Source organism: Carcharhinus amblyrhynchos, chromosome 14 (genome assembly GCF_965287045.1).
Source record: "Carcharhinus amblyrhynchos chromosome 14, sCarAmb.v2.hapA, whole genome shotgun sequence".
Taxonomy (NCBI): Eukaryota; Metazoa; Chordata; class Chondrichthyes; order Carcharhiniformes; family Carcharhinidae; genus Carcharhinus; species Carcharhinus amblyrhynchos.
This window is the reverse complement of record NC_137337.1, coordinates 72,585,487-72,600,941: the sequence shown is the minus strand read 5'-3', so window position 1 is coordinate 72,600,941 and position 15,455 is coordinate 72,585,487. Positions and strand designations below refer to the sequence as shown.

Sequence of the window (15,455 nt, the reverse complement as noted above, 5' to 3'; positions counted from 1 at the left end):
CCCTTTCTTGTGCTGTAGTTACGTTCTGGTCAGTCAAATAGATATTAATGCCCTTGACCTTGAGTTGGGATCTGCGGTGCAGTCGGAAAGTGACTCACCCTGTTTGTTTTTCCACACTTCCCTCCATGGAATTGCTATGACTGCTCTTGATTGCATGCAAGAGATACCTGAATGCACCACGTAGACAATTGGTGACAAAAGGATAAGCATAGGAACAGGAGTTGCCCCTTTGGCATGTTGAGGCAGTCCCACTATTTTTAGAAGCCGTGAAAGCTCAGACCTGTGTTTTATCCAATACCTTTGTAATTCCCAAGTATCTATTCCCTTTGCAATGTCCTTCACATGACTTTGCAGCTGTGGCCCTGGAGGGTATTATATTCTCCAATCCTACAACTCATCGTGAAGACATCATTGACTCAACAGTACAGACTCAAATCATTTGGTTCCATTGCGGTATGCTTAGTGTTTATCTACCTCAGAACCCTTTTCCTTTCCCTTTATGGGAAAGTAACTCAATCACTCCCAACTCTCTCTCAAGAACACAGGAGCAGGAGAGGCCACCAGTGTTTCTTCAGCAGGAACTCTTCAAATGCAGACAATAAAAATATAACAAAACTTTTACTCCAACTTAGAAATCAAAGAAAGGGTTTAAAAAAGAAACTTCATTACTCCAAACTTGGGGTCTCATCCTGGACCAATCCAAGCTCCCCACAATTCCCAACGTGTTCTTATTTATAGTGAGTCAGCTGGTCAGCTGACCATCACATCATTCTGTAATTGGTTCCATGGTTTGCTGGGTCAGCTGACTCTTAGAGCTTGTTATCATTGGTCACATTACACCCAATACAAAGCTGTCACCGGTTACATTCTAACAATCGTGCCCTTCAAGCCTGCCCCACATTCAATACAACTATGGTGGCCTCAGCTCCTTTTCTGTGCCATTTCCCCATACCCCTTTTTCCCCTCACTCTATCAAATGTTATCCAACTCCACTTTAAATACTTGGGGATGGGCGAGAGAAGCCCACATCCCATGAAAGAATTTTTAAAAAACCAAGATTTGACCGATGTTTTTCCAAAAATGTAGTCTGCTGCATCCCTCCCAATTCTCACTCCACACCTTAGGTTTGAAAAAGATTAAGGGGCCGATCAAGTACAGAACAAGCATGAAAATGGGAGAGAATTGCACCGATAGATCAGGGATAGGGATGTTTTGCCACAATTGTACAGGGCATTGGTGAGGCCACACCTGGAGTATTCTATGCAGCTTTGCTGTCCTTATCTGAGGAAGGATGTCCTTGCTACAGAGGGAGCCCGATGAAGGTTTACCAGGCTGATTCTGGGGATGGCAGGTCTGTCATATGAGGAAAGACCAAGTCGGTGTGGATTATATTCACTGGAGTTTAGAAGAGTGAGAGAGGATCCCATAGAAACTTACAAAATTCTAACAGGATTAGACAAGGTAGACTCAGAAAGAATGTTCCCAATGATGGGGGAGTCCAGAACTGGGGGGACATAGTTTGAGGATAAGGGGTAAACCTTTTAGGACTGAGGTGAGGAGAAATTTCTTCACCCAGAGGGTGGTGAATGTGTGGAATTCACTTCCACAGCATGTAGTTGAGGCCAAAACGTTGTCTGATTTCAAGAAGAAATTATATACAGCTCTCGGGGCTAAAGGGATCAAGGAATAAGAGGGAAAGGGAGGATCAGGATATTGAATTTGATAATTAATCATGCCAAAATGAATGGCGGAGCAGGCTCGAAGGGCTGAATGGTCTACTCCTGCTTCTAGTTTCTGTGATTTTCTGGGTGAGCTCCCAGACCCAATCATAGGGCACTTTGTTTAAAAAAAAGAGACCAGATGTGTTTCCTGCCGGTAGGGGGAGGAGGCGGGGTCTAGTCTTACTGGTGAAGTTGGCTACTGAGCTCTAGGGGCATCATTGCAAAGGCGCTGCAATCTCCGAGTGCACTAGAGATGGACTATCACCTCCCCCCACCTCCTCGGGTATTTCCACCCCCCTCGACTGATTACTGCCCGGGGCATCGCGGATCAACTTCCATCCCCTCCCCCGATTGCCACCCTGGCTGATCCCCATCCCCTTCCCCCCCAATCCCCAATCACCACCCTGGCCAATCTCCATTTTCCCACCCCCTCAATGCAGAGTACCCCCCCGCCAACTTATTTTTGCTTGGTGAAGATCTCGACAACTGAGCCTGGACAATAGAGTCCAGGACCCACTAATTATATTGAAATTTACTGATGAATATTCTGGGTGCAGAGCCGATTTCACTGGCAAATTAGGGCCAAAGGGCCTGTTCCTTTGCTGTAATTTTCTTTGTTCCTTATCAGTCTTGTGAGAACAGTAATTGCCCCGAAAGCTAGTGGCATTCACTACCAAATAAACCTGTTGGACTTTAATGTGGTGTTGTGAGGCTTCTTACTGTGTTTACCCCAGTCCAGCACTGGCATCTCCACATCATGACTAACCTCGTGAGAGGCAGAAAACTGAGCGCCAACCCAATTTTTTTGCCTCTCATCCAATCTTACCCACTCATCAGGCCAATCAACTGGCAGGATGAGCCAGTAAGATCTCCCCCTCAGCTTCTCACCTACACTGTCTTGCTCTGCACCCAGCAAGCTTTCTTCCTCTGTGTCCCCCAGTCTTGAGTGCAGAGTGTTTATCTGCCAGCGTGATGCATCTAACCGTTTAGGACGTAGGTCGCAAAATGGTAACCGGGGTAACTGAGTGATTGATTTACAGCGAGCAGATCATTCGACGCCAGGGGCAAGTGGACAAGCTTTACGCAAGGCTCAAAGACCTTGCAAATGAGCGGAGTAAGAAGTTGGAGAACATGTACCACCTCTTCCAGCTGAGCCGTGAGGTAACAGACCTGGAGCAGTGGATTGCAGAGCGGGACCTTGCAGCATCTTCACAGGAACTAGGCCAAGACTACGACCAGGTCACAGTGAGTACTTATCAGCTGAGTAATTGGTGGGTGGCGTGGTGCCACAGTGGTTAGCACTGTTGCCTCATGGTGCCAGGGAACCGGGTTCGATCCCCGGCTTGGGTCACCGTCCGTGCTGAGACTGCACATTCTCACCATGTCTGCGTGGGTTTCCTCCTACAGTCCAAAGATGTGAGGGTTAGGTGGATTGGCCATGCTAAACTGCCGTTAGTGTCAGGGGGAACTAGCTAGAGTAAATGTATGGGGATAGACCTGGGTGGGTAGTACAGACTTGATGGGCCAAGTGGCCTCCTTCTGCCCTGGAGGATTCTCTGATTCTAATATTTAAAAGAACTGTTCTCATAAAACCATTCAGCCAATGTCTTGCTTAATAGTTTTCTTTGTGCAGTTTTCTCAAGTGGAGTTTTTAAGACCTGTTTGGTTTTATTTTACTTTATCTTCTAATTTTTGGCTTGTAGGTGTGCAGTTTGGGTGGACCTTAGGGAGCAGGAGGAGGCCATTTGGCCCATCAAGGCTGCTCCGCCATTCGATTAGATCGTGCACGGCCCACCTGAGTGCACTCCCCACTCCATTTTCCTGTCACCCCAACACAATCCTCGACTTCCTCAGTCGGTCAAAAAATTTATCTGATTCAACCTTGGAATAAATTCAAAGACCCCCAGCCTCTACTGCCTGCTGAAGGCCAGAGATTAATGACCCTTTGAGAGAAGAAAATCTCCTTATCTCCGTCTCAAAAGGGAGATGTCTGATTCTTAAACTGTGCCCTCTGGTTCTAAGCTCTCCCACAAGAGGAAACATCTTCACCATCAACGTCTAAGGAGGAAATTTCCGCCCCACCTGCCATGGGAATCATAGCGGGTGGGGAACGGCCCATGCAAAGATCCGTTGACCTCGTGTGGAAACTTTCGGCCTTGGGACAAGTACGGCTGGAACATACTGCCCCAAGAAATCTAAACCATTGCTGATGGTTGTAAAAACCCATTTGATTCATTAATGTCCTGGAGGAAAGGACACCTTACCTGGTTTGGCCTACATTTGATTTGAGACCCACAGCAATACGGTTGACTCTTAACTTCCCTCAGTTCAAGGGGACTTAGGGATGGGCAACATATCCCTTGAAAGAATTTAAAAAATGTTTTCTAAAAATTTAGTCTCTTGCATCCCTTTCAATTCGCAACGTCTTCTGTGTTTCAACAAGATCACCTCTCATTCTTCTAAACTCTGATTGTATAAACCCAAACTTTTCACAGTGGTCAGCACTGCTGCCTCACAGCACCAGAGACCCAGGTTCAATCCCCGGCTTGGGTCATTGTTTGTTTGTGTGGAGTCTGCATGTTCTCCCCGTGTCGGCGTGGGTTTCTCCGGCTGCTCCGGTTTCCTCCTACAGTCCAAAGATGTGTGTTAGGTGGATTGGCCGTGCTAAATTGCCCCTTGGTGTCAGGGGGATTAGCAGGGTAAATACATGGGGTTACAGAGATAGGGTCTGGCTGGGATCATTGTCGCTGCAGACTCGATGGGTCGAATAGCCTCCTTCTGCACTATAGGGATTCTGTGAATGGTTAGAGAGTGGCACGGTGGCACAGTGGTTAGCACTGCTGCCTCACAGCGCCAGGGACCTGGGTTCGATTCCTGGCTTAGGTCACTGTCTGTGGGGAGTCTGCATGTTCTCCCCGTGTCTGCGTGGGTTTCTTCTGGGTGTTCCAGTTTCCTCCCACACTCCACAGATGTGCGGGTTAGGTGGATTGGCCGTGCTAAATTGCCCTTTAGTGTCAGGGGACCAGCTAGGGTAAATGTGTGGGGTTATGGGAGTAGGGTCTGGGTGGGATTGTGCTTGGTGCAGACCCGATGGGCTGAATGGCCTCCTTCTGCACTGTAAAGATTCTGTGATGCTGTCCTATGATAGCCCTCAGTCCCAGGAATGAGCGAACCCTCTGTGAATTGCGTCTGCAGCAGTTATGTTCTTTTCTCCGTCCACCTGTAATAAAACATCAATTCACCAGGTTTTTGCTTCAACTGTTGTAGTTGCTGAGGGAAAAGTTCCGCGAGTTTGCCCGGGAGACGGGGACGATCGGCCAGAAGAGAATGGACAGCGTGAATGCGCTGATCGATGACCTCATTGACGCAGGCCACTCGGAGGTGGCCGACATTGCCGAGTGGAAAGACAGCCTGAACGAGGCGTGGGCCGACCTGCTGGAGCTGATAGACACACGCACGCAGCTGCTGGCCGCTTCCTATGAGCTCCACAAATACTTCTACGATGGCGAAGAGCTCCTGAGCCTGATCCAGGAAAAGCACAAGGAGCTGCCAGAGGACCTGGGGCGCGACGCAAACACGGCGGACACTTTCCACAGGATGCACAACGCGTTCGAGCGAGATATTCATTCCCTTGGCATACAGGTACGGTGCGGCGCCAGTAAGCGGAAACTTGAGCTCAGGAAAATAGTAACACAGCTACAACAAACAGATGCAGATTGCTCTGGGATGAAGTACATGAGTAATTTGAGGCCTGACCTCAAAGGCAGGAAGACGTCATTTTGGAACTATGATTCCAAAGACTTTTAGAATTTGAAAATCTGCCCAACTCTTGTCAAACTCTGTTGTAGACAAATTGATAGTGATTGATATGGGGGGCGTGGGGGTATGTGGGTGCAGTGGGGGGGGGGCAGCATGGTGACACAGTGGTTGGCACTGCTGCCTCACAGCACCAGGGACTCGGGTTTGATTCCCAGCTTGGATGACTCTCCGTGCGGAGTTTCTCCCCGTGTCTGCATGGGTTTCCTCTGGGTGCTCCAGTTTCCTCCCACAGTTCGAAAGACGTGCTGGTTGGGTACATTGGCCACGCTAAATTCTCCCTCGGTGTACTCGAACAGGCACCGGAGTGTGGCGACAAGAGGATTTTCAATTGTAATTCTCGATGAGTAATCTCATTGAATGTAAGCTTACTTGTGACACTAATAAAACTTAAAAAAGGATGCATGGTTAAAAGGTGACTGTGGCTTTTAATATGTCAGTTATTTGACTTATCAATATCCACATTTTTTAATTATGCAACTACTGGGATGGTGGAAGACAAACTTGGCAGAACTTGACTCTTTAACAATCCCTATATTGCTGTGTGTTTTGACATTATACTACAGCCTTGTATACCAGGTGGTTGGAAAATCACACTCTGCGGTAAATTTTGTTCCTCTGTTAATTTTCTTTGTTTCGTTCTGATGCCTCCTCCATGTTGATTTTAAATCTGGCAAAATATTATCCATTAATACTCATGGCCAAAATTTTTACTCTTTCTTTTCATTCATTCCTGAGATCTGTTAATCTGTAATTTACAGACCACTTGTAGATCTGCAAAATGAACTTTTATTAAACCCTCTTGCAAATCGTGTTGCATCTCACCAGCAAAGTCCGCATTCAGCATCATTTTAATTACTCTTAATTGTGATTCAATTTATTCTTGCATTTTGTTGGCACGGTGGCACAGTGGTTGGCACAGTGGTTGGCACGGCTGCCTCACAGCGCCATGGACCCGGATTCAATTTTGGCTTGGGTCACTGTCTGTGTGGAGTTTGCACGTTCTCCCCGTGTCTGCATGGGTTTCCTCCGGGTGCTCCGATATCCTCCTACACTCTGAACATGTGCAGGTTAGGTGGATGGACCACATTAAATTGTCCCTTAGTGTCTAAAGATGTGCAGGTTAGGTGGATTGGCCATGCCAAAATGCCCCTTAGTGTCTAAAGATGTGCAGGTTAGGTGGATTGGCTGTACTAAATTGCTCCTTATCATCTAAAGACCTGTAGCTTAGGTGGATTGGCCATGCTAAAATGCCCTTAGTGTCTAAAGATGTGCAGGTTAGGTGGATTGGCCATGCTAAATGCATAGGGTTAAGACCTGGGTAGAATCCTCTTCGGAGAGTCAGTGCTGACCCAATGGGCCGAATGGCTTCTTCCTGCATTGTAGAGATTCTATAGATTTGAAAGTGGATGGATTCGAACAACATTGGCCTAGAATTCCAGCAGTTATAAGTGAAGATTTACTGATTGAAGACGCAGGGTAAATGACACATGGGTCAAAATCCTCCATCCTCTTTTGAGGCTGGGATTTTCCAGTGCTTCCGAGAGAGAATTGCGTTTTGGCTGGAACCCCAAATGGCCCGTTCAAGCTCGCCAACGGGTCCCATCACAGATGAGACCGGAGAATCCCACCCACGGAGTCAAAGCTCATTCCTGGTTTTCCTTCCCGGATAAGGACGTCAGTCTTCCCCCCCTCGACAGGTGCAGCAGTTCCAGGATGACGCCGGCCGTTTGCAGACGGCCTACGCAGGGGATAAAGCTGCCGCCATCCAGGGACAGGAGCAGGAGGTGGTTGAGGCCTGGAAGGCACTCCTGGACGCTTGCGATGGCCGGCGTACCCAGCTAGTCGACACTGCTGAGAAATTCCACTTCTTCAGTATGGTGCGGGATTTGATGTCCTGGATGGAGAGTATCATTCGGCAGATCGAAACAGAAGAGAAGCCGCGGTAATGTACCATTTGTTCTTCCTAGTAGCACAGAAATTGTTCTGAGACATTGCTGAAGGCTTTCGGTTAGATGCATAGAAGAGTAAAGCAGAGGAACAGGCCCTTCGGCCCACAATGTTGTGCTCCACATGATGCCAAATTAAACTAACCCCTTCTGCCTGCCCTAGGCCCATATCCCTCTATTCCTTGCATATTCATGTATTTGTCTAAAAGCCCCTTAAATGCCCTTATTGTATCTGCCTCCACCACCACCCGAGGCATCGCATTCCAGATACCCACCCTTCTCTGTACAAAAAACATTTTCCCCTCGCATCTCCTTTGAACTTCCCCCTCTCACCTTTAAGCATTAGACATTTCAACTCTGGGAAAAAGATTCTGGCTGTCAACCCTATCTGTGCCTCTCATAATTTTATAGACGTCTGTCAGGTCTCCCGCCCCCCCAGCCTCCGCCGCTCCAGAGAAAACTACTATGGCTGGCAGTGGTTAACACTGCTGCCTCACAGGGCTAGGGTCCTGGGTTCGATACCCGGCTTGGGTCACTGTCGGTGCAGAGTCTGCACATTTTCCCCATGTCTGCTTGGGTTTACTTCAGGTGCTCCAGTTTCTTCCCACAGCCCAAAAGATGTGCTGGTTAGGTGCATTGGCCATGCTAAATTCTCCCTCAGTTACCCGAACGGGTGGCGAAATGTGGCGACTAGGGGATTTTCACAGTAACTTCATTGCAGTGTTAATGTAAGCCTATTTGTGGCAATAAATAAACTTTTATTTTAACAATGCTAGTTTATCCAACCTCTCCTTTATACTCATACCCTCTAATACAGGCAGCATCCTGGCAAACCCCTTCTGCACCTTGTCCAAAGCTGGTAAAGGGCAAAGCTGTAAACAAAAACAAAAGTTACAACTGAACACCCAATAATTACATTTTCCAAGCTTATTTGCTTCTTAATTTATGAAGATCTTGGCTTATCAGGTGACAACTGATTTGATTTATTATTGTCACATGTGTTGGCATGCAGTGAAAAGTATTGTTTCCTGAGCTCTACACAGAGAAGGAAAGGAGTGGGTGCAGAATGTAGTGTTACAGTCATAGGGTGTAGAGAAAGATCAACTTAACATAAGGTAGGTCCATTCAAAAGTCTCATAGCAGCAGGGAAGAAGGAGTTAGAACATAGAACATAGAACACTACAGCACAAACAGGCCCATCGGCCCACAAGTTGCGCCGACCACATCACCTACCAACCTACAGACCTATCTATAACCCTCAATCTCATTAAACCCCATATACTCATCCAGAAGTCTTTTAAAAGACCCCAGCGAGTTCGCCTCCACCACCACTGACGGCAGCCGATTCCATTCACTCACCACCCTCTGAGTGAAAAACTTACCCCTAACATCACTTCTGAACCTCCCTCCCCGCACCTTAAATCTGTGTCCTCTCGTAGCGACCATTTCAAACCGGGGAAATAGCCTCTGAGAGTCCACCCTATCTATCCCTCTCAACATTTTGTAAACTTCTATCAGGTCGCCTCTCAACCTTCGTCTCTCCAGGGAAAAGAGTCCCAGCTCCCTCAACCTAACTTCATAAGGCATGCCTCCCAGTCCAGGCAACATCCTTGTAAATCTCCTCTGCACCCTTTCAATAGCTTCTACATCTTTCCTATAGTGAGGCGACCAGAACTGCGCACAATACTCCAAATGAGGCCTGACAAGGGTCTTATAAAGTTCCAGCATTACCTCCCGACTCCTAAACTCAATCCCTCGATTAATGAAGGCCAGTACACCATACGCCTTCTTGACCACCTCCTCCACCTGCGAGGCCGATTTAAGAGTCCTGTGGACCACGACCCCAAGATCCTTCTGCTCCTCAACACTACTCAGACTTCTGCCCTTAATAGTGTACTCGTTCATCCCGTTGGTTCTGCCAAAATGGACGACAACACATTTATCCGCGTTGAAGTCCATCTGCCACTTCTCCGCCCAGTCCTGCATCCTATCTATGTCCCGCTGCAACTTTTGCCATCCTTCCAGATCATCCACAACACCACCGACCTTCGTGTCATCAGCGAACTTACTTACCCATCCCTCCACTTCCTCATCCAGGTCATTTATGAAAATGACAAACAACAAGGGTCCCAGAACAGATCCTTGAGTTCTTGAGTTGGTTGGTACGGGACCTCAGACTTTTGTAAACTTTTTCCTGATGGAAGAGAGAATGTCCGGGGTGAATCCTTAATTATGCCGGCTGCTTTTCCAAGGCAGCGGGAAGTGTAGACGTAGTCAATAGATTAACTGTGTTTGAGTATGCGGCATGCCTCGTATGGATTACCACAGGTGATTGAGACATCATACGACACCAGCCTTGAAATGACTTCCTTGTGCCAAGACCCCGCATGCGAAAGGTTTTGAGGTGGTTTTTAAATTATTGTGCTGGCATTCCAGTGACCCGCCTCTCAGTAAAGTAATGATGTGTGCTGCCGATTCACCATTGAGAATGACCCAATTCTGTGAAATAATAGTCAATAAACAAACATGGCAATACCTCCCCTTTTCAGAAAAATAAGAATTTGTTTTCTCTGCGGTGCCGAGAAACAAGTGATTCCACCAACCGAGTGTGTTATATCTCCTGAAATTAACCAGCGGGTGCAATTGTTGTGTTTATTGATAGGGATGTCTCTTCTGTGGAACTATTGATGAAGTACCATCAGGGAATCCGAGCAGAGATCGATGCCAGGAACCAAAACTTCACGTCCTGCATCGAGCTGGGCAAGACAATGTTAGCCCGCAGACATCACGCTTCAGAGGAGGTGAGAATGGGAAGGATGTTCCTCTGGATCACCAGTGCGTCTCTCCGGTTCTGGCGCGCGGTGGTTTGCTTTGAGTTTAAGCGTGTTGGAACTGAATAAAACGTAGCCCGTGTCACCATTTACACTCAGCGGAAATTTTCACCTGATTATTACTCACTTCAGCTGTCCTGTGAAGGGCTTACACGCAATGATAACAGATCTTTGCTTGCGGCCAAATAGAAAAAAATAAATTGCATGTCGGATAATACAGCCTGAAATGCGCGTTTATCTAAGTTTCCATGCGATGATACATTTTCCGAGTCTGCCTCTCAACCATCTAACATGCAGATCAGAAAATCAAGGAATAGGTTTGCTATAAGACCTGTAATTTCTCAGTGGGCACTGGTGCTTTGTTCGGTAGCTCTCTTATGCTCAATGAGGGTGTAGTCTGCTGCAAAATATACAGTGATTATATAATCTGCATTATAATAGAAACATAGAGGCCAACAAGTTTATTTGGAATCATGAGCTTTCAAATAAGGGGGGGAGGGGGGCAAGGTTCAGTATGGATATGCAGAGGACATATTTTACACAGAGGTGGTGGGGGCCTGGAATGCACTACCAGGCAGGGTGATTGAGGCAGACACACTAGGATCATTTAAGACTTACTTAGATAGCCACATGAACAGACTGGTAATAGAGGGATACAAACAGATGGTCTGGTTAGGAACACGTGATCGGTGCAGGTTTGGAGGTCCGAAGGGCCTGTTCCTTGCTGTGTTGTTCTTTGTTCTAATACCAGACCCGGGCAGCGAAAGGATTCTAAAACAGTTGCAGTAAATTGTTCTAAATCTGGCATCTGCAAACCAGGTCAAAGGCTGGGCATAGCTCCTCCTGCCTGCTGTGGCTGGGGGGGTGCTTCTGTCTCCCAGCTGCCTTGCACCCATCCCATTTTCCTGGGTAGGACTAATTGCACGTACGTGGTTGGATCACAGCAGTAATCTCCCTCTTCAGAGAGAGTGGGGATAAACAGACACTGATGCTGAGAGAGTGACGCTTGGTTTGGAGGGTAATAGCCACGAGGCAAGATTGAAGAAACTTGGTTTGTTTTCACTTGAAGATCAGCGACGGAGAAGCGACCCGATTGGAGTTTACAAAATGATAAGAGGCACGGATAGAATGGACAGTCAGAGTCTTTTTCCCAGGATAGAAATGTCAATTACTAGGGGACGTAGTAAGAAGTCTCACTCACCAGGTTAAAGTCCAACAGGTTTATTTGTTATCTCGAGCTTTTGGAGCACTGCGCCTTCATCAGGTTAGTGGACAACACAACGTAATACTGTTGGACTTTAACCTGGTGTGGTGAGACTTCTTACTGTGGCCACCCCAGTCCCATACCAGCATCTCCACATCATAGAAGCAGGAATAGGCCATTCAGCCCTTCAAGCTTGCTCCACCATTTGTTTTGATTATGGTTGATCATCAAATTCAATATCATGTTCTCTTCTTCCCGCCCCCCCCATATCCTTTAATGTCATTAGCCCCAAGAACTATGTCTACTTTCATCTTGAAATCACACAGAGTACCATTGACAATAACAGCCCATCGCACTATCTAGTGTTTGAGCTCCCAAACTGAATCCAGTTGCATTGTGAATGGGGCAGCACGGTAGCACCATGGTTAGTACTGCTGCCTCACAGCGCCAGGGACATAGGTTCGATTCCTGGCTTGGGCCACTGTCTGTGTGGAGTTTGCATGTTCTCCCCGGGTCTGCGCGGGTTTCCTCTGCGTGCTTGGGTTTCCTCCCACAATCCAAAGATGTGCGGGTTAGGTTGATTGGCCGTGCTAAATTGTGTCAGGGGATTAGTAAGGTAAATATGATGGGTTATGGGGATAGGGGCTGGGTGGGATTGCGGTCAGTGCAGAATTGATGGGCCGAATGGCCTCCTTCTGCACCGTAGGGATTCTGTGATTCTATAATAGCCCTAATATGATTCACAATCAATTTGGTTCACTGCTAAAGGCACGATGTAAATGTAAGTTCCTGTTGTGGTTATGTATTTATAGGTAAGAGCAGACAGGAATGAGAAAATGCCAGCAGCCCATTGAGGGTCGAAGGGCCTGTACTGCGCTGTAATGTTCTATGTTCTATCACACTATCTAGTGTTCGAACTCCCAAACGGAATCCAGTTGCATTGTGAATCCCCTCACTAATGTCTCCTTTCAGTACCTTACCTGACAGATTATTCTACTTATCGCCACCCCCCCCATCCCCCTCCCTGTGTTGTTTAAATAATTTATTATTCTGTAACAAAACAATGTGAATTTATGGAATTAGAACATACGTCTGATGTCGAAACTAGTAACTATCTCATTTATGACAAAGGTCCCATGGTAGCTACAAGGTTTGTTGAATTTCGTAGTTTACGGAAAATTACTGCGTACCACATTCAAATCATGTGTTGCAATGGCAGGCGGTGGAGAGATTAGATGGACAAGTGCGGTCAATGATAAAGATCATTCTTGGAGATAACTTAGTGCAGTGAGTTTTGATTTGATTTGATTTATTATTATCACATGTATTAGTATACAGCAAAAAGTATTATTTCTTGCGTGCTATACAGACGAAACATCCCGTTCATAGAGAAGGAAAGGAGAGAGTGCAGAATGTAGTGTTACACTCATAGTTAGGGTGTAGAGAAAGATCAACTTAATGCAAAGTAGGCCCATTCAGAAGTCCAGCAGGGAAGAAGCTGTTCTTGAGTTGGTTGTTACGTGATGTCAGATTTATGTATCTTTTTCCCAATGGAAGGAGATTGAAGAGAATGTCCGGGGTGCGCGGAATCCTTAATTGTGCCGGCTGCTTTGCCGATGCAGCGGAAAGTGTAGACAGAGTCAATGGATGGGAGGCCGGTTTGATACTAGGTAGATGGGTAACCCAGGCTGGAGAGTGGGCTGCATGAGTGGCCCTCCTTTATCTCAGTGGGCCACAAGATTGAAATCAAGCTTGTCCACCAGCTGTGACCCCATGAATAAGGTTAGATACATTTAACACACGCAGAATATTTCAGAATGAGTCAGGGAAAATATTTCATCATTCGTTTATTAATAGAACTCTCATCAACTTCAAATGGCAACGACAAAAGAAATATTTACATTTTGGACACAGAGGGAGCGCACGGCTCTCACAGTCAATGTTGTGAGCAGTCAGCACGCATTTCAGCTGCCCGAGCTTTACATGTGAATCACTTCAGTCACACCGTGAGGAAGAAGCTTCATGGATGGAAATCAGCGGAATATAGCAACCCAGCGTGTGGGCACCGGTCAACAGAGCGGGTCCGCCCTCAGAACCCAGATGGGCCTCTAAGCCACAGGTTGCCCATCACTGCCTTAGTGGCCCTTGCTCACTGCCCCCCACCTACCTGGTGCTGGCACCTCATTAATAGGTGATTGAGTCACATAATTCATTGTTTATTTTCTGGTTTGTTTGAAGGGAATGTTGGCATGACTTTTCTGTGTTTATTTTACCACCTGAAACTGGTGGATGTGTTTCAACTGTAATATGCACTGTAATATACACTGGACTATATACTGTAATATATACTGGACTATACATTATAATATACGCTGTAATATGCATTGAAATATACACTGAACTGTTCAAGTGTCACAAACAGTAGGCACATTAGTCAGCACAACTTAATATATCAATGTCTCATGGCACACTCCAGTCTAATTCTGAACAGTTAAAAAAACTCCCCCCCCCCCCCCATTTTCTTCTCTCTTTTCTTATCTTTTCTCCTCCTTCGCTTCCCTTTCCTCCCTTTTTCTCAATTTTACCTCTCTCCCATCTCCCCCCTCCCCCCTCCCCCCACATCTTCATCCGTCACAGTTTACTCTCTGATTTCAGCTTCTCTCTGGCCATTCACACCTTGTATTCTTTCTATGGACTGCCATCTGTAGGTTTTCCCCTTATTTTTGTGGCCATGACTCGTCCTTCATTCTCTCCCACTTTCTATGCCTTTTAGCCTTGACAAAGAGCGAAACGTCAGCTCTTTGCTCTCGTTACAGATGCTGCCAGAACCTGCTGAGATTTTCTAGCATTTTCTCTTTTGGTTTCAGATTCCAGCATCCGCAGTCATTTGCCTTAATTCCCATCCTATACCTAGTATCAACTCCTTGATAAAGATCTTTAAAATTCATTGTTTAAAATTAATGGATGTTTACAAATTGTTACCTGTTTTAGATTAAGGAAACGCTGGTACAACTCACAGAGAAGCGGAAATCAATGATGGACAAATGGGACAATCGCCGGTACTGGTTACGTCTTTGTAAGTTAAATACTATCCACGTGTTGGTCTTTTCTATACTCTTGAGTGAGGCATGGAGAGAATATTGCAATGTCGGATGAGCTTTTGGATCAGATGTAACACTAAGCTTCTATCTGTCCTCTCAGGTGGACATAATGGATCCTATGTTACTATTTTGAAAAATGGCAGGCAGGTTCTCCCCGGTGTCCCGCACAACAGAAACCAGAAGCAGACCATTCAGCCCTTCGAGCCTGCTCCTCCATTCACCTTGACCATGGCTGATTATTGAATTCAATGTCCTGATTCCCCCCTCCTTTCCCTCAATCCCTTTAGCCCTAATAGCTATATCTAATTTCTTCTTGAAATCAGACAATGTTTTGGCTTCAACTACTTTCCGTGGTAGTGAATTCCACACCTTCATCACCCTCTGAGTGAAGAAATTTCTCCTCACCTCAGTTCTAAGAGGTTTACCCCTTATCCTCGAACTATGACCCCTAGTTCTGGGGTCCCCCACCACTGGAAACATTCTTTCTGAATCTACTCTGTCTAACCCTGTTAGGATTTTATAAGTTTCTATGAGATCCCCTCTCACTCCAGTGAATATAACCCTAACCAATTTAGTCTCTCCTCATATGGTAGATCTTCCATCCCAGGAATCAGCCTGGTAAACCTTCGCTGCTCTCCCTCTATAGCAAGGACATCCTTGCTCAGATAAGGACACCAAAACTGCACACAATATTCCAGGTGTGGCCTCACCAATACCCTATATAATTGCAACAAAACATCTCTATTCCTATAGTCAAATCCTCTCGCTATGAAAGCCAACATATCATTTGCTTTCTTTACTGCCTGCTGTACCTGCGCACTTACTTTCAGGAC

The 15,455-nt window shown here is 46.4% G+C and overlaps 1 protein-coding gene across 4 annotated transcripts in view; it reads left to right on the top strand.

Annotated features, from left to right (window-relative positions):
- The window catches only part of LOC145352778 (spectrin beta chain, non-erythrocytic 1-like), a 225,802-nt gene that overhangs the window by 154,503 nt on the left and 55,844 nt on the right, over positions 1–15,455 (top strand). For all 4 annotated transcript variants that reach the window (XM_080203089.1, XM_080203087.1, XM_080203088.1 and 1 more), the window contains 5 exons: positions 2,762–2,966; positions 4,989–5,363; positions 7,238–7,482; positions 10,149–10,287; positions 14,513–14,597. In XM_080203089.1, coding sequence (XP_080059215.1) covers positions 2,762–2,966; positions 4,989–5,363; positions 7,238–7,482; positions 10,149–10,287; positions 14,513–14,597 — 1,049 coding nt within the window. The remainder of the gene's footprint in view (positions 1–2,761; positions 2,967–4,988; positions 5,364–7,237; positions 7,483–10,148; positions 10,288–14,512; positions 14,598–15,455) is intronic.